General features: G+C 47.7%; 9 protein-coding genes across 9 annotated transcripts; 4 read left to right on the top strand and 5 right to left on the bottom strand.

Moving 5' to 3' along the window:
* Positions 1 to 56: 56 nt before the first annotated feature.
* Positions 57 to 1,406, top strand: psoB (hydrolase psoB; the record flags this gene model as incomplete). The annotated part of the gene is made up of 1 exon (XM_033564779.1): positions 57 to 1,406. The coding sequence occupies one exon, from the start codon at positions 57 to 59 to the stop codon at positions 1,404 to 1,406; it is 1,350 nt and encodes a 449-aa protein (XP_033430536.1).
* A 1,171-nt stretch (positions 1,407 to 2,577) lies between these two features.
* psoC (methyltransferase psoC) lies at positions 2,578 to 3,442 on the bottom strand (the record flags this gene model as incomplete). Its single annotated transcript, XM_033564778.1, has 2 exons — positions 2,578 to 3,224; positions 3,274 to 3,442. The coding sequence occupies 2 exons, from the start codon at positions 3,440 to 3,442 to the stop codon at positions 2,578 to 2,580; spliced, it is 816 nt and encodes a 271-aa protein (XP_033430535.1).
* An 873-nt stretch (positions 3,443 to 4,315) lies between these two features.
* Positions 4,316 to 5,829, bottom strand: metAP (putative methionine aminopeptidase, type II; the record flags this gene model as incomplete). Its single annotated transcript, XM_033564777.1, has 4 exons — positions 4,316 to 4,372; positions 4,426 to 4,512; positions 4,560 to 5,725; positions 5,787 to 5,829. The coding sequence occupies 4 exons, from the start codon at positions 5,827 to 5,829 to the stop codon at positions 4,316 to 4,318; spliced, it is 1,353 nt and encodes a 450-aa protein (XP_033430534.1).
* A 227-nt stretch (positions 5,830 to 6,056) lies between these two features.
* fpaI (putative methionine aminopeptidase, type I) lies at positions 6,057 to 7,622 on the top strand (the record flags this gene model as incomplete). The annotated part of the gene is made up of 4 exons (XM_033564776.1): positions 6,057 to 6,375; positions 6,517 to 6,830; positions 6,882 to 7,428; positions 7,480 to 7,622. 4 exons carry the CDS (start codon positions 6,057 to 6,059, stop codon positions 7,620 to 7,622), a joined length of 1,323 nt encoding a protein of 440 aa, XP_033430533.1.
* A 1,373-nt stretch (positions 7,623 to 8,995) lies between these two features.
* Positions 8,996 to 9,784, bottom strand: fmaF (Fe(2+)/2-oxoglutarate-dependent oxygenase fmaF; the record flags this gene model as incomplete). The annotated part of the gene is made up of 1 exon (XM_033564775.1): positions 8,996 to 9,784. The coding sequence occupies one exon, from the start codon at positions 9,782 to 9,784 to the stop codon at positions 8,996 to 8,998; it is 789 nt and encodes a 262-aa protein (XP_033430532.1).
* Positions 9,785 to 10,776: 992 nt separating this feature from the next.
* fmaG (cytochrome P450 monooxygenase fmaG) lies at positions 10,777 to 12,448 on the bottom strand (the record flags this gene model as incomplete). The annotated part of the gene is made up of 2 exons (XM_033564774.1): positions 10,777 to 11,854; positions 11,919 to 12,448. 2 exons carry the CDS (start codon positions 12,446 to 12,448, stop codon positions 10,777 to 10,779), a joined length of 1,608 nt encoding a protein of 535 aa, XP_033430531.1.
* Positions 12,449 to 13,060: 612 nt separating this feature from the next.
* Positions 13,061 to 14,217, top strand: fma-TC (terpene cyclase fmaA; the record flags this gene model as incomplete). The annotated part of the gene is made up of 6 exons (XM_033564773.1): positions 13,061 to 13,159; positions 13,210 to 13,302; positions 13,360 to 13,371; positions 13,429 to 13,702; positions 13,754 to 13,824; positions 13,882 to 14,217. The coding sequence occupies 6 exons, from the start codon at positions 13,061 to 13,063 to the stop codon at positions 14,215 to 14,217; spliced, it is 885 nt and encodes a 294-aa protein (XP_033430530.1).
* Positions 14,218 to 15,240: 1,023 nt separating this feature from the next.
* On the top strand, positions 15,241 to 15,799 carry ATNIH1004_000046 (EthD domain-containing protein; the record flags this gene model as incomplete). Its single annotated transcript, XM_033564772.1, has 2 exons — positions 15,241 to 15,411; positions 15,488 to 15,799. 2 exons carry the CDS (start codon positions 15,241 to 15,243, stop codon positions 15,797 to 15,799), a joined length of 483 nt encoding a protein of 160 aa, XP_033430529.1.
* Positions 15,800 to 16,050: 251 nt separating this feature from the next.
* Positions 16,051 to 17,483, bottom strand: fumR (Zn(II)2Cys6 domain-containing transcription factor fumR; the record flags this gene model as incomplete). Its single annotated transcript, XM_033564771.1, has 2 exons — positions 16,051 to 17,396; positions 17,453 to 17,483. The coding sequence occupies 2 exons, from the start codon at positions 17,481 to 17,483 to the stop codon at positions 16,051 to 16,053; spliced, it is 1,377 nt and encodes a 458-aa protein (XP_033430528.1).
* Positions 17,484 to 17,503: the final 20 nt, after the last annotated feature.

The raw sequence follows: 17,503 nt of genomic DNA, 5'->3' as shown, positions 1-17,503 counted from the left end.
TTCCCTGCTATTCGTTGGTTTGCCTGAGGCGATCTTCGTCAACAGACTGCTAGAGCATGACCATGGCGACTATGCACACATTCTTCAAGTCCCCCTTCTTTAACTTTGAGTACCTTCGACTCCTGGCCATGGCGCCACACGAAGGTGCTGAGATAGGAGAGGCACTCGAAGCAGCCGCCAAGATTAAGGATCTAGATCCAGAATCATGGTTCAGCGCCTTCCTTGACGCCGGCAACAAAGCTGAAAAAATCGCCAAGGAGGCCGAGCAAGTAGGCGACCGCGTAGCCGCGCGCCGGGCCTACCTGAGGTCATCTAACTACATCCGCGCGGCACAGTTCATGCTTAATGAAGGTCCTATTGGGCAAGACCAGCGCGTTCTTCCCAACATTAAGCGTGCAATTGCGAATTTTCGAAAGGGAGTCCAGTACCGCGATGGAAAGACATTCTTTCTAGAGATCCCGTACGAAAATGGGATCAATTTGCCCGGCTATCTTTACTTGCCAGAGGCTTCCAAGCGCATTCCTGGCCGCAAAATTCCTATTTTGCTGAACTCTGGTGGAGGCGATTCCACACAGGAAGAGATTTACTTCGTAAACCCGGCGTTTGGGCCAGAAGTAGGGTATGCAGTCGTCACGTTTGAAGGACCGGGTCAGGGAATTGTCCTCCGCCGCGACAAGCTGCCGATGCGCCCGGACTGGGAAGTAGTCACAGGTGCGGTCCTGGACCACCTGTTTGATTTCGCAGCCAGCCATCCAGAGCTTGAGCTCGACCTTGATCACATTGCTGTTACCGGTGCATCTATGGGTGGCTATTTTGCACTGCGTGCAGCCGCAGACAAACGTATCAAGGCGTGTGTTAGTGTCGACGGATTCTACAGTTTGGCAAGCTTCGTTGGCGGCAGAATGCCGGGGCCTCTCTTCAACGGCTTCATGAACGGCTGGCTGTCCGACGGTGTATTCAACACTATCCTGCGGTTTCTGCAGCGACTGGACTTCCAGGCGCGTTGGGAGTTCAATCATCTAAAGTGGGCAACAGGTACTACAACTGAAGCCGACATCATGCGGAGTTTCGGCGACTACACACTCCTCAACCCAGACGGTACCGAGTATCTAGCCGATGTGAAGTGTCCCACGCTGGTAACCGGGGCAGGGGCAAGCTGGTACTTTGATCCGGTGACTACAACAGACAAGATCTACGACTGCCTTACGAGTCTTAAACCTGGCGTGGACAAGGAAAAGTGGATCGCTCATGATATAGCCTATGGAGGGCTCCAGGCCAAAATCGGTGCTTTCGGCTACTCGGCGCAGAGAACCTTTCAGTGGCTAGACGCCAGATTCGGGATTGAGAGAACCGCCGGGGAGGCGACACCTAAAAACGGGAATGAGTTGAGTGAAATTTCGTGTTGAATTACTACTCGGCCCGAGTTTGGAGGGTACTCAAGCGAACCGAGTTCAAAGGTCTAGCTTGCATATCTGCGGGCGTTCTATCCTGACCGATTGCCATGGAGCTGGTTATTTGGTGAATTTTAGGTTTCTTAACTTTCAGAGTACTATATATTTCTTAAGATGTCAAGGGTTGAACCCAATGTATTGCTCAGGCATGGCCTTCGCTCCTATATAGGGCGCTAGATGCGACTGATCTCCGATCAGACGTCCTGTACCTTTTTATATGGTCAAGTGGTTTTATCTCTACTAGCGCAGAGACAACCAAACCATCACATAAGAGTTATGATTTTCTTTTCCTTAGACAAGATAAGGTTGATATAGTGAAATATAGTAATTATGATATACTAAAATATTAAAATATTAATTATCTTAATCAGAGGAAAATATAGATTTTCCGATATTTTGAATAGTTTTATTTTTAAAAGGCGCATAGAGTGACCGCTTGGTTGTATAGATGGCTCACTTACCGATTATTTTAAAGGTTACGAGACTAAATATAAGTTTTTTGTAGGTTTTAGCTCTGTATTGAATAATAGAATTAATTGATCATGCCAATCTTTTTCTAGAATTTCTGGAGCTAGATTCGTGATATTCAACCTAAATTAAGAAATGTTATATAAAGCAGCAAGCTTAGGTAAAGATATATATCTTGTAAACAGACCAAGTTTGTCGAAATTTCTACAATTTATAGGTTTTCCACTTCATATTAGATCACATAATGTGCAAAACTGCTGGGTTTTATTTATATTCAAGAAGGGCTACTATGCCCATAAAGTGTATCCATGCATTCCTAGACAGTTTGGAGGACGATGGTTGGAAAAAGTGTATAGTCGCAGACAATCCTCATAAAGCACATAAAAGCATTGCAATTTGCCATATGATGGAGTCAAAACTCTCAAACCGGAGCAAGCGCCAATGTCGAGCGCATCTTGCACACTGGAAGATCGCCTCGTCTCCAAGAAACCAAAGTTCAGTCAATCCAGTCGAGTTCAACCTCCAGCAGCGTTTCCGAATAAGCTCTGGAAGGATCACCTGACACAGCGCTCCTTGAAAGAACTCGATTTGAGGAAGATTGGTGCCGGTACTCTGACCTTTACGAGGGAGCCATTATGTGAATACCGCCTACCTAGCCTTAGACACGCTGACCCCAAGCAACAATCACCTCAATTCTCCCACCCTCACTCTCGAGCTCCGCCTTCACCCTCTCCGGCAAGGTATCAAGCTGCTCTTCATTGAAAGAAGTTGGCACACCCCTTGCAACGGAAGTCAGCGGCCGAACAGGTCCTGTAACGCCATTGACACTCTGGGTACGCAACTCCGGTTTCGCCGTCTTCCCTATCTCACATATGATTCGCCTCTCCTGAACGCTCTGCAGGCCCGCCTCTTCCAGCATGGACTTCAACTCATTGGCGAAATCGCCCACATTTATCCTCGTCCAAACTTCCGAGACCATCCGTGCGAAGTCGGTCATTGCGGGTCCGTTGCTGGGCGGGCTGAACGCGTTCATTTCCTGGAGCTGGACCCAGCCTCCCGGTTTCACTAGGGACGTGAAGTCCTTGACCACGTCGATGGGTTTCTTCGGGCTAGAGCCTGCGAGGCTACCCCGTATGTGGGCGAGGTCAAACGAGTTCCTGATGTCCTCTGGCCATGGCTCGGTGAAGGAGTGTTGAAAGAACGTGATGCCGTCTGGTTGCTCGGGGAAGAGCTCAGATTCGACATCACTGCCAAAGTAATGGTGCTTAGCTGAGAGCGAGCTACGCACGCCACGGAGCCAGGTGCCTTTCGAACCAACATCAGCACAATTCACAAGAGAGATAGGGGTACTAACCGTCAGCAGTGCCAGAGTCTAGTATTCTCTTGCCTGGCTCCTGCAGGTCAATGGGGGCCAAGACGAGCTTGCCATCCATCGCATCATCGTAGACCGCGTGGAGATCAACCAAGCGCTGCAGCTCGGCCGTGTGGCCGGCTTTTTTGGTCATGTTCATGAAGTTATCCATTTTGTTGCTCTTATGCTAACCTCTATGCAAAGATGTGGCCTAGACATATTGTCCGTACAGGCATGCTTTAGTAGGCCGCATGGAATCTCTCTGTGAATCACTTTCCTCTCTCCAGCTCCCAAAACAGCTAACGGTACGGTCCGTACCTTAGGCCGAAAGTGGTCAGGGCGCCGAAAATACTAGTCCTATGCCGAAAATGGTATACAGTGCCGAAAGCAGTCTTAAGAGTCTAAACCGAAAGTGGTTCATGATGTCGAATGCTACGGAGGTTTAGCACAAAGGATTTGCCTGTTTTCATGTAATGTAACCCGCCCACACATCGAAACACTATTATTTGTTGCAGAAGTTACTGCTAAGGATAATAGTATCTATAATCTTTGGGGGTTCTTTTCGTTCACTGAGATATAACTTTTCACGTCAGCAGCTAGGTAAAAGTTCGTTAGATCAAAATTATCAAGGAAAGTCGGATTCTAGGTATTGCGATATTCAATCTCCAATAGGAGATTTTGAAGCAGTAGCTTTACTCCATCTTTGTCGTGCTAGGAACGCGTCTGATATTGCGCATCATCCCAGTAAAAGTAGGAAAATGTAATTTAGGAGTGTTTCATGTAGAGTATTTTTTCTGCCAACCGACCAAAGTCACTAATTGGCGATTGGTCTAGCTTTGTGCTAGTTTATATACTCCCTTATTATCGATTGTTTAACATTTACATTTGCAAAATAACGACATGTTGCCGCCTGGGGGTGGGAATGAAAATATGAAGACCCTTGTGCTAAATCTCCTTAATCATTGCTAAATAAGGTGCAACCTCGTCTGCCGGTGAACCCGCAATTTCTGGACAATATAATTCGAGCTCAATAATCCTGACTTACTCAGTAGTCGTCTCCACGGCTAATAACTTCCTTCACGGTGGGTCGGAGCAAGATCGTCTTGTGTGCTTCGTTAATAGCGGTCTCCCCAGTGCACCTACGCAATTACTTACATGTTCAAATTGGGCTGTGTATGACCCTTTCTTGTCAACCAAAGGCGGGTAGTCTTCAACAATGCCGGATTTAACGAGGGTGTTTAGCTGCCCATTTGTTAGCCATATTTTAGCACTAGGCAGGTCTGTCATACGCCGAATAGATATTTCTCCTGTCCAATCCTGTCCAAATAGCGTCGGCAGAAGGGAAGAGTCCCAAAATTCTTCTTAATAGTATTTAACAGCGATTTGGCCGAAGACAGACGTAGGTCCGCCTTTGGCGCGTCACTGCATAGGGCGTAATGCGAGATTTCACCCTGATCGTAACACCGTCCATTACCAGTGCTGCCGAAGGTCTCAATAGCAAAGACATCGCCTTCTTCCATTTTGGTAGGGTCGCTTGTCTTCACAGCAGGAACGGTTTTGGTGCCGTGGATGCTGTATGGTAAGATGGTGTGGCCGTTCAGGTTGCGAATCGGCTTGATTGGGTAGGTAGTTCCATTGATCTCGCATTCGTAGCTTTCCATAGTTTCCTGGATGTACCCACCTAGCTCGCCGAGACGAACATCAATTCCTGCCTCGCGGACACCAGTATTTGTCGCATCCTTCACGGCTTCGAGGAGGTTGTCATACATCGGATCGAATGCCATCGTGAAGGCGCTGTCGACAATACGACCATTCACATGGACGCCGATGTCAACCTTCATGACATTGGTCTGCTGAAGCACAGTCTTGCAACCTGCATTTGGGCTGTAGTGGGCAGCAATTTCGTCAAGGTTCAAGCCAGTCGGGAAACCCATGCCGGCAATCATAGCATCGCCTTCGGATAAGCCATCGTGTCCGACCAGACGACGTACACTATCCTCAATACCATTGGCAATCTCAGTGAGCGTCTGACCTGGCTTGATGTTTTTTTGGGCCCACTGGCGGACCTGACGATGCGTCTCAGCTGCCTGTCGGTAATCAGAGAGGAAGTCGCTGTTCATGTTATCCAGATAGCGCTTCTCTTCGTTGGTAGTGCGATGCCGATTGTCATCCTTATACTCGACCTCTTCGCCCTTAGGGTAGTTGTTGTTTGGAAATAATTGGGATATGAGGACTGAAGGAGGATCTGTCTGGACAGTCGGAACCTTTTTCTTCTTCTTGGGTTTCTTCTTCTTGTTCTTCCTTTTCTTGGCAGCACCTTCACCGGCGGCAGCAATGGCTGCAGCGACACGGTCGTCAGGATCATCGCCCGATTCTTCGCCAGAGTCTTCTGCAGCACCGCTGTTCGCGGTGCCGTTAGCACCGGCGGCGCCGGTAACCCCGTCAGATTCTTTGACTATACAAACTTCCGTTAGCTGGTGTTGCTTCCTGATGTACTCAAGAGACATATGACACACCACTGAGCGTCTTGAGCTCATCTACGGGGGCTTTGGCAGCCATGTTGGCGACAGAAGTGGTCCGTAGGTTTTTTTTTTTTTTTTTTGGTGTGGAAAAAACCAGTTACGTTCGACACCAACTGCTGTGCCGCCGAATTTCGAGATGCAGGGCCAGCGCTGTGTGATGGTCGGAGTTTAACACGATACTAGTCACAATACCCTATGCTCGACACGGTTAGTTAGTTACCTTGAAGAGCGGGGCAATCAACCACTGACCCTGTCTACCGTTACATGCGCAAAAAATTGCTACGTAATGAATACGAGTTTTACGGCGAGATGAGGCTGACTTCTTGCACTTTGATTAACAAGACCAGCCAACGAAAAATATTTATTTTTCTTTTCTTTAAGCTTCCATCTCTCGGTGTTATCACGGCATTCGATCCCAGCCTTGCCATGAATCCTATGATGGCCGACAACCCACCCGAGAGAAAGTGTCAAGGAGCAGACTGTGAAAATGATGCTGGAGCTTTACAGTGCCCGACATGTCTGAAGTTAGGCTTCAAAGACAGCTATTTCTGCTCCCAAGAATGTTTCAAAAAGAACTGGGTTTGTTTCCGTATCTCCCTCTCCTTACAAGACTGCGGGCTGATAGGTCACGTGTTATAGAGCCAACATAAGACAATACACAAGACACAAAATGGTATCATCCACAAAATCATCCCTCCAAGGGTTGTATCTAAACCCGATCCAGTTACCGGACTTTACAATCCTTTCCCAACTTATTTCTTCACCGGCTCTGTCCGACCTGTCTATCCACTTTCTCCGAAACGCACCGTTCCCAAGTCGATCAGACACCCTGACTGGGCTGTGACTGGCATACCCAAGGGCGAGCGACGTTTGAGCAGGACAAAAATCGATCTTCTCGATGCCAAGGGCCAGGAGGCTATGCGCAAGGTTTGCCGACTAGCTCGAGAAGTACTAGACATCACTGCTGCAGAGCTCAGGCCCGGTATTACCACGGACTACCTTGACGAGGTCTGCCACAAAGCTTGTGTAGAACGGAATGTAAGTGCGGCACGCTTCAAAGATAAAGTTGATTATTTCTAATCATGGCAGTCATATCCTTCTCCCTTGAACTATAATCACTTTCCTAAATCGCTGTGCACTTCACCGAACGAAGTTGTTTGTCACGGAATACCCGACCAGCGAGTCCTTCTCGATGGTGATATCCTCAATCTCGATATCTCATTATATCACGGGGGCTATCATGCAGATCTGAACGAAACGTATTACGTGGGCGATCGAGCCAAGGCGGACCCAGACTCGGTCAGGGTAGTTGAAACAACACGAGAATGCCTGGATAAGGCAATTGAGCTAGTGAAGCCTGGCACGCCAATCCGAGAGTTTGGTAAGGTCATTGAGAAGCATGCCAAGTCCAGAAACTGTAGTGTCATTACAACCTGGGGTGGCCATGGCATCAACACTGAATTCCATCCCCCACCGTGGATTCCTCATTATGGCAAGAACAAGGCAGTGGGAGTATGCAAACCTGGCATGACTTTTACAATCGAGCCCATCCTTACACTTGGAAAACCCCGTGAGGTCTATTGGCCGGATGACTGGACCAATGTAACTGTTGATGGCAAACGGACTGCTCAATTTGGTGCGTACAAAAAGGATTTCGCGAGTACGCACAATGCTAACACACGTATAGAACACACCTTACTTGTCACAGAAACAGCTGTTGAGGTCTTGACCGCGAGACACGAAAATTCTCCAGGGGGACCAATACCGATCCCAACGACTATGCATGGGACTACGAATGAGGAAAAAGCTAATGGTGCTTCAAACGCATAGCTCGGCCTGTCGATGCCAAATTAAACCACACAGCAGGGCGTGGAGATTTGGTCAGGTGAATCCTGTATGGAAACATAGAAGATTTTCAAGGCCTTGTAGCACATAAACCAAATCGATGGCATAATCATAGGAAAGTCCCCTGGTCAATTACAACATGGTCGAAGGGCAAGTGGCGTGAGCCGGTCACTCGGCAGTTTGTCATGTATTCCACAAATTTTGGTGATCATTGGCGTGTTCTAAGAAGCCTATAGACGTACACTGCATTTACAGAATGTTCAGAGAGTCGAATGACCACTTCATGATAGCATGTTAAAATACAGCCGTGCCGATCAGTAGTAAAAAGCTTGTGAGACATCTTTGACACTTTCCAGAACGCGCTTAACTATCATGTAACTACTCTTGTCAGCGCAACCCTTAAAAAAGCGAAGACTTTGTGCCAATATACATGTGAAACGACAAACGCCGGAGCTACTGGAGGCAAATCCCTGCCTGAAAAGGCTGAATTGGGAGAAGGTTTGTTTAGTTACTATATATTGTTTCTTATGATGGTTTCAAGATACGTCGTCTCTCTTGCACTGGGAGCTGAGCGACTTGGGCTCTTTCTTGAGGAAGCTAGTTCTGGCTCTGAGTTTCGTGCAGAGTCCTCTGAGAGGCCGCATATCCGTGGATTATCTATGCCCTTGGCTGAGATTTGCTATTCGGAAGTGGGCTTTACGATTTGGACCCTCGGCGATTACATGACAAAGAACGTTAGTCCATAGGTATTGGGACATCATGTGAAGCAATGAAGTGACGTGGCTACTGGTAGAAGCCGTGGCTCCAGAAGAAGAGGTTGATGACAACACATCTCAATCCTGAACATAGAGGGAATATTCAAGTTCGTATAAAATTACATATATAATTCGGACAGGAACCAGGTCCGGCTGCGTAGTGGTACTGAGCCTTACCACTACGCTCCAGCCCAAAAGGCGTAAATCGATGGCCTTCCGGTCATCGAGCTCAGCGTACTATATAGCCAGGCCAGAGCCGTGATATTAATATAGTAGAGTATATTTTTTATGTATTTTGTACAATATAGCATTAAGATAGTTATTTGAAGTCTAACAAGCAGTCTAGAATATGGCAAGGTCTTAGACGAAGCTGAAGTACAGCCCCAAGATTAATTAATGTATTAGGCAAGTTCTTTGAATCGCACCTACTCAACTTTACTTCTCTTGTGCCTCTGTACTCAAATTATACAAGGTTTAGTTGTTCGCGTTTTCATTTTTAAGTTCCTAAGCTCAGCAATTCGCAACGCCTTATGCTATTTCGTATTTACATCAGATTTCTAAGAATAGTAGCGTATCTTCTAATTGCTCGCGACGGACTCCCACCTAGCTTTTCGAGTACTTATCCGCCATGTACGTCAAGTCACCGTGAACAACATAGCCAATATGACTCAGTCCAAACAACTCCTTTAACTCAGGGCTCAGTGTCTCTTGAAGTTCCCTGGGCAGCTTAGCAGTCCAGTTTACTAGTTGACGCATGTAAGGAGCTGAGTAATAGGCAAAAAGGAGTGCACGATCCTCGTTGGTAACATTGCTACCTGATGTGTGCCAGAGACGGCCATCGAGGACAACGATGTCGCCAGCGTCTGCCTCAAATGGTACCAAGAGGTCCGGAGCGTTGGCGGGAACGTCCTCCCAGCGTGTCCACTTATTAGAACCAGGAATGTATAGTGTCGCGCCATTCTCTTTGGTCATTTTGGTTAGGCACCAAATCACATTGACCGCCCACGTACTCAGCCAGGGTTCGGGGAGGACAATACTCTGATCCGAGTGTAGTGCCATACTCTGCGAACCTGGACGTGCGATGTTTGCCGAGAAATTGCTGACGAGGAACTTTTCGCCTAGCACCGACTTGGTCATCTCTATGCCCGTAGGGTGCGTGAGCATGTCGCGGAACAACTCGTCGAGCTCTGGGAGATAAAACACCCGCACATTAGAAGGGTTGGGGTCCAAGATAGGCTGGAATGTTTCCTCTCCACTGGCCTCGGACGCTTCCTTCGCCTTCCATAGTCGATCAAGAGCGTTAGCTGCTTCGTCTTTGGTCAGAACTGACGGGATCTTAACCCAGCCGTGCTCCCGAAGGCGGGCCTTGGCTTCTTCAATATTAACACTCATGATCCAGGTAGGAGGTTTGTAATTGGGAGCAGAACATGTAATTCTCCAGCACAAAAAGTTTCTTGGGTGGCGAGATTGAGGTGATAGAGATGGTGCTAGTTTTCGGGGGGGATATAATGTAGGGTAGAAGGGGTAAACTCAAGTCATGTACTGTACCTTTTAGGCTGACTAGACGATGGCAAGGTCCTTTCAATGAGATTTCTTTTTATTGGAGGGCAATCTGTAAGTGGGCATGATACCAACGTTCCGGATACATAGGGTACACGACTACCTCTACTACCCGAACCGAAGGACTGTAGCTTCGGTCGGCAAAAGAAGGAAAGGCCGAACTAGGGGCAGACGCGAATTTCCGGCATCTCAATCCCATAAGTTAGCCACCGACAAGCGCCGGCTTCAGTCCAAGGCCCAACTCCTCTCGAAAGGCATGTGTCCGTTACATTCTGACTAATTTAGAGCCTTACTAAGGCCTGTTGCGACCTAATAGTCCGTGTCTGTGCTCAGCAGCCTGTTTAGTGCGCGACTTTGCGGTCTTTGAGATGCATTTGGACAGTCCAGTACCGCACAAATATGTTGTTTTGACCGGAACTATTCTGCTTACCTTCCTCATTTTCTGGCCCATTTCCGCCTCGCATACATGAAATGCTACTGACTGCATCGCCCATTTTTCTTTGCAGTTCCTCGAGGTGAATACTGAGTTCTGGTCAGTCTACTAAAACTCTCAGTATGGTCTGTGTGAGTGTGTATTCATACTCCTTCTCCCCGCCCTCGACGATATATAGGCAAACACTATAGCTATATCTATGTGTCTGTATTTATAATATTCCACTACATCCATACAAACTCCCAGTGAATCCATTAGAAAACTCGACTTTCCTCGATTGGATCGTAGGAACTCGGGCAGATTGCAACTGTGATGCTACTGCAACGAGGTTCGAAGGCTCTGCCAACTGCCCAACCCTTCTGACCTAGGCGGCGCATACGTGGATGGATTATTATACTGTGCTGATATTGAGGAGATTTGCATCTCCGATGGCCGGTTCTTGCTCTGCCGCGATGCGGCGAAGAAGGTCGGCGTGATGAGGGCTTCGTGGCTCGATCTTGAATTTGTACGGTTTGGGGCGATTGACCATACCTGCAACTGCCTCGAGCTTTACGGGAATCTCGTTTCCGTTCACATCCTTAGCCTTGCGGATCTGGAAAGCAGCGAGCATTTGTACCACTGTTATATAGACACTAGCGTCTGCAAAAAAGCGGCCGGCACAAGATCTTCGCCCGTAGCCAAAGGCTAGCTCACTAGGGTCAGGCTCGTTGAGCGGCGCCAGATACCTCTCTGGCTTGAAAATTTGCGGGTCAGAGTAATCCTTCGGGTCATGTAGAAACCACCAAAGGGAGGGAAGTAAATAAGACCCCTTGGGGATAATGTATTCTCCGTAAAAGATATCTTCTTCCGATTTGTGGGTCAGGCCCATCGGTCCAACAGGATTCCATCGCCATGCTTCTTTCACGATACCGTCGACGTAAGGAAGGTTCTTCCTGTCTTCGAAGTTGGGAAGCCGATCAATGCCGATGACACGGTCAATCTCTTCTTGCGCCCTTTGCACCACTTCAGGAAACATCAAAAAAGCTAGAATGACACTTTGCATGATGGCGACCGTACTATCTGAGCCTGCAGCATAGAGACTGACAGCAGTCCATTTGACGGCCTCTTCATCATCTGGCTCCAGATTGAGATCATTGCCGCTCTTGGTCATGTTCTGTTGCAGCAGATTGGAAACGTAAGACGGTCGATGAGCGTTTAATGCCAGCTGTCGCTTTACGAAAGAGTAAGGGATCTCTGCCGCGGCCTCGTTGACTGCTTTCCACTTCTGAGCGGTCTTCCTGTAAGACATACCGGGGAACCATTCTGGAAGTTTTTCGACGGCTGGGACGGCATCGACGACCCAAGCCAGTGGCACAAACGCCTGGGACAAGTTGTCCATCGTGTGCTCAATTAGATCAACAAGCGGATCAGCCCCATTCCTCTCTATCGAATAGCCATACGTAATTTTTAAAATGATGGCGGCTGCCAGACTGGGAGAGTGTCAGTTTGCAAAATGCATACACTTGGTCTTCTAGGAACGGAGGTGCAGCTTACGTTTTTAGATATACCATCATGTTGTCAGGGTCATTAAAGGTCTCCAGAATAAAATAAAGGGCTTCCTTCTCTTGCAGGGGCTGGAAACCAGCTGACAGACCCTTGGTGCCTATCTCCTGATGGACCATCTTTCGATGCTTGCGATATTTGCTGTCATACTGATGGGTAATAAGGAAGTTTTCGAATCCACAGAGCGTGGCAAAATTCAGCTGCGGTCTTGCCGATGTCTTCTGGGCTTTTTTTCCCATAACGGCATGTGCAGCCTCTTTGTCATGAAAGATGACGAGATGCATGCCCATCACATTGATCGAGCTGATGGGACCATAGGTATCTTTGTGCTTGAACCAATGCTGGAACTCTGGCACCCCTTTAGGTGGAAGATCCAAAATATTGCCGACGAAGGGCAGAGGCTTTGGCCCAGGAGGAAGACGATATTTTGGTTTCCGCTTCAAAACTTTTTGACTGACTAGCAGTCCAAGGACGGCTATCAAAGCCACAAAGCCCACTTGAACGGACATAACAGTAGCCATGATTTCCGAAAAGTATAAATCCAACTTTCAGTCGTGCGGAAGTCCGAGAGGGTTCCCTGGTAGAAGTAGTGCTCCCGTGGTAGATCTTTTGTGTCTAGTTCGCCCTTGTGGGCTTGGTATGAATCACTTCTTTACCATATAATAGATGGCATCGGGCCTGTCTCAATAATAGATACAGCCCAATATATATCTGGGATGGGTCCATTCAACAGGCTAATTGACCTCGGACCTTTCTTTCAGGTATAACCCAGATACCTAAACCCAAGGAAGGCATTCATTCCGAACTTGAATCTGACTCGGAATGGCGTAATCTTTGCTGGTTCTTCGGAGATTTGCAAATTCCGTGCTTCATATGAAGAGGCCTATGGAATTCCCCTAATAGGAAAGTCCGTCAATCATAGAGAATTCTGCAAAATTAATGTTACGTCAACTGCATTTTTAAAAGAAAATGGTAGAAGCAGACTGTTTCGGCGCAATCGTTATGTAATTGTACCATAAGGAAGCATATGTGATGTCCATATCATAACCTGTTTGCCAGACTAAAAATCAGTGTTCGTATCTCTATTTTGTTCTCTCCACGAAAGCTGCGTCTTTGTGTTGCCGATATTAGCTATGAAGGTCCCCTTCGGATTGATAGTTCGCTCCTCCGAGTTTGTAAAAACTTTATATTTGTTTGGAAAATCTGATATCCCTGCCGCCACTTTGCCTCCAGTATGTATCACCCAGTAGTCTGAGCAGCTCGCTAATAAGCAACGATGTAGATGGCCATTGCCCTTGTGCTCGCTGGACCTTCAGGCTTCTACTTGATCGCGAAGGGGTTCCTTTGGAATCAATTACATTTGCTTACTTTCCAAGTATATTCAAGGAACTATGTTATAGCACTGACTTACATTCGACTTACATGGACATAGGTCAAAAATCAGGTCAGCGTGGCCTTCCACATCATAAAATACGACCTATGCACTCATTCGAGTGATTAGATCAACGGCGTGGAAGAAGACAGAATCGCAAAACCGCATCGGCCTCTACCATCCGGTCGTATATCGCCAGAGAGTGCAACCATACTCTACTACATTCTATTTACGTCGATGTGGGTTGCAGCCTTTTATACAAAGACGATCCCATGCACTATAACCTACTCGGTGGCCATCGTGATCTACAACGAAGGGGGCCTGGCTGCGATACCCGTCGTGAAAAATGTTATCGGTGCCATAGGTCTGGCATGTTACTGTTGGGGAACCACTATCATACTCGGTACGGGCCTCAGCCACCGGTAGATATAAATTAAATCTGACATGCTCTAAGATCGTGGAAGGGAGCTGCACGGTTTGAAGGCAATGGCTACGTTTATGATGGGTACTATATTTGCCACCACTGTAAGTTTGCGCTTGCCACATTCTTCCTGGCAGTTGATACGAGCCGCAATCATGTAGGGTCATGCCCAAGATTTCCGTGATCGTTCCGCCGACGCTCTAATGGGTCGCAAGACGATCCCGCTGCTGCTCTCCCAGCCGGTGGCCCGCTGGTCACTCGCCGCCTTGATCACAGCTTGGACGATAGGTCTAATCGCTTTATGGCGGCCACCGCTTGTGGCTAGTATTGCATTCGCTGCCCTAGGTCTACGGTGCCTAGGTGGCTATGTTTCTAGCTATGACGAGAAAGACGATTATGTATCGTACTGTTGGTATGGTGTGAGTGAAGTCCGCTACCCTCAGCTCAAAATTCAAGTGCTCACAATTACCTCAACAGTTCTGGCTTCTTGGGAGTAACTTGCTCCCTGTCTTTCCTCGATTAAGAGGTGAGATGCATTAGAAGTATTGTGGAGATACATGGGACGATGTATAAAGTAGAGGAGCCTCCATAAGTCGTTGCCATAAGCTGGGACGTTGAGACTCTGTATAGAAGACTAGTTACGATCACTGAGCTTCGTACCCTTATTAACGTGTGTTTATGGGATGCCTAGATCGTTATTGACGGGGAGAGAAGGGTGTTGGAGAGTTGTCTACAGTAAACAATAAAGATGTTGACCCGAGCTGCTGCGTAGAATTTCACGATACGGTATCTATAATTTAGTTTCGAGTTCCTGATAAATTTCTTAGGCTACCAGCTACGACTGATGGCTGGGAACCGCATTGTCCAGGAAACAGGGGAAAGTCACTACGCCCGACAGCGTTTTGGCTCTCTATTTGCACTAGGAGGACCGCTAGTCTCCGCGTAAGGTATGCAAGGAATCTCGGTAAGACCCTCTGAAGCAGGATTAATTGACCACGGGCCCATTGAAGTGCCATGCACATGCTCAAGTTCTTGGCCAACGCAACTAACATAAGCCGTTGGACCATAAGCCGTTGGGCCATAAGCCGTTGGACGAACAAAAGCAGTTCCTATATAGATGCATTTCCCGAGAGGAAGAGCTCCTTTGGAAGACACAGTGCAAACCTTGTACAGTAGGAGACCTTCTTTCCTTCATGGATTGAAGGGGCAAGCAGAAATGATAGACTTCTTGGGTTACACACGCGGCTCCTGCGGCCGAGTGGATAAATTTCGGTGAGATGCACCTCTGGATATAGCTGCCCACGCAGCTCCGAACGCCGATCACTCGGTATGATATCGGCGATAGTATTATTGATTTCTTCTTACGTACCCGATTCGGCGGTTGCATTGGCCCCAGAAGCATAATCACCAGCGGGACTCACTACAAGTTCTCTCTTCATCCGTAGAAAGGCTCCGTTCCCCTCGGTTGCTATTTTGTGTGAACTCGAGCACTTCACGATCCTTTACGACTTTTCGCCAAAATGGCCGAGCCTGCTCAGCCCATACAGAAGAGGCGCCTACTGCGGATGACCGTGGCACATTACCGCCAACCACATGTCAGTGAAGAGGATTTCCATCGCTGGGTCACCGAGCAACACGCCGCACGCGCGGCCAAGCTTCATGCCAAGAATGGTATCGAGGGGTTTTCTATAGTAAGTACAACACAATTGCATGTCATCCGGCCTGTTACTGTCTCTTAGGAGTAGCTGACTAGTATTGTTATTTTAGTATTTTGCTCCTAGATCATTTCGTGACATGACGGAAGAGCTTAATGCCAAACGCGGAAAGCCATGGGTTGTCCGTGACTACGATGCTCAAGTCGAGTTTCTGTTTCGCGATATGGAGACTTTCTACAAGGGGGCATCTGATCCCGACTTTCAATCGCTACAGGCAGAAGAGGAACCTTTTATTAGTGGCATCCACGCGGAAGTCAGTGTTGGTTGGATAGAGACATATGTTAGCGATGGGAAGGTTGTGAATATTGGTGAAGATGGTAGGCCCAACTACCCAGAATTTAAGGAATTGAATGTTGCCCCATAGGCAGATCTAATATGAAAGGTAAACTGTACCTTCTTTTGATTCTTTAAGAATCAGTTCGTGGATCAATTTGATCTACTGATTTAATCCATGCTTCATATTCCCGTTGCTATGAAAAGCTGCTAGAATACCATTGGAATCTGGTTACTTTATTCTATTTTCAACAAGGGTAAGTGTTTTTTCAATCTGCTCTAGCGCCAAGTATTCTTTTATCTCGTCTCCATGATGCCAGCACTGCATGGGCATAAACCTTGTCAAGGAACACCACACTGGAGAGCACGTCTCCAGGCTACATGTAGGAGTTTCATGGTGGACTCTTCCTTGGCTCTTATTGCCTGTAGCGTTACTTTAGCCACGCCACTCAATCCACCACCATCACCGGTACCTTGCTCGCCATCCGTATGAGACATCCTCGCTGTTCCATTGCGAGTATTCGCAGGGGTTATCATTTCGTTAACTTGATTATGTATCTGCATTATCATTGCCTCAATGATGCACATCAAGACAAGTGGTCGCGTCGACGAGGATGTGGGTAATTTAAAGGAGCCAATCGCTAGACTCGGCAGTTGAATTGGAAAGTGCCCATCAGCAGAAGATACACCCATCATGAATTGGATCTCAGTCCATATTTTGATGTGCTGTAAGATCTTGTCGTATGACTCGACAAGACACAGATAGCTGGATAATACAAGCAGCTGTGAAGGTTGGTCTAATGCGAGAGCGGCTGTTATAGGCCTGGTAGATCCCTGGTGGGTCTTGAATCGAGAAAAGATATCCGTAAGAATTTCCGTAAACTGGTATGAGAGTTTGAATGTGCGATCTACTGCAAGTTCTTGATCGTGCTGGATGGAGTTAGGGGCGCTACTCGTCCCACTGCTTTTGGTATTTGTCCACATGCTTTGCTCTATTTCAGTCGAAGGAATCGAAAACTTATGTTGGTGAAGCTCCAAGTTCATATCCGAAAGTTTACGAATCCAGGATGTCATGACGGGGTCAACAATAGGGTTGGTAGTTTGCTGTCCCATATTATACGATTCCTGAGTCTCGCAGTGGGTGGGCTGCGAACGACTAGTAACTGAAGGCCCATAACCGGAATCAGCGCCAGTATCCTCCCTGTCGGTGTTCAGAGCTGTCCCTCCCTGGTAATCGAAGTCTATGAGACGAGCGTTCCCTTCATCCTGGGCCTCCTGACAGTTTAGGCTCTTTGGAATCATATTCCTTGCAAGAGACAGCCGGCGACTGGAATGAGTTGAAGACGCTTGCGAGTAGGGAGGCACCAGCGTAGATGTGGAAGCGGATAAAATATAGGAGCCTTGAGACGTGCGATGGAGCTCAGTTTGATGTTCATGCTCGGATCGCCCATCACTACGGCCCCGATGCGCTTCCAGAGCCAATGGCTGGCTAGAGTGGTGACTTTGCATAGTACCAGGATCCATAGCGGGTTGCAGATTACGTGCTTCCAAAGGAGGACCAATTTCACCCTGTGGAGAACCAAAATCCAGACCCAGATCCAAATCAGGCGGAAAATCAAGCAAGCTTGAAGGTGAAAGACTGAAATGGGCTGGAACGTCCTTGTTGACCTGCTCGGTGGCACGGTTTACTTTGGGCAGTTAGCTCTTAAAATTCATACATTCTTCTTTTGATCGTGTGGCTTACTAAGTGATTGTGCAGAGTTGTTGCCATGCATTGGTGCCGACTGAGCTGCGT

Source organism: Aspergillus tanneri, assembly GCF_003426965.1.
Source record: "Aspergillus tanneri strain NIH1004 chromosome Unknown AapTan_2_pilon_pilon_pilon, whole genome shotgun sequence".
In the NCBI taxonomy this organism is placed as follows: Eukaryota; Fungi; Ascomycota; class Eurotiomycetes; order Eurotiales; family Aspergillaceae; genus Aspergillus; species Aspergillus tanneri.
Note: the sequence above shows the minus strand (reverse complement) of the source record. Positions and strands in the feature narration are given on the sequence as shown.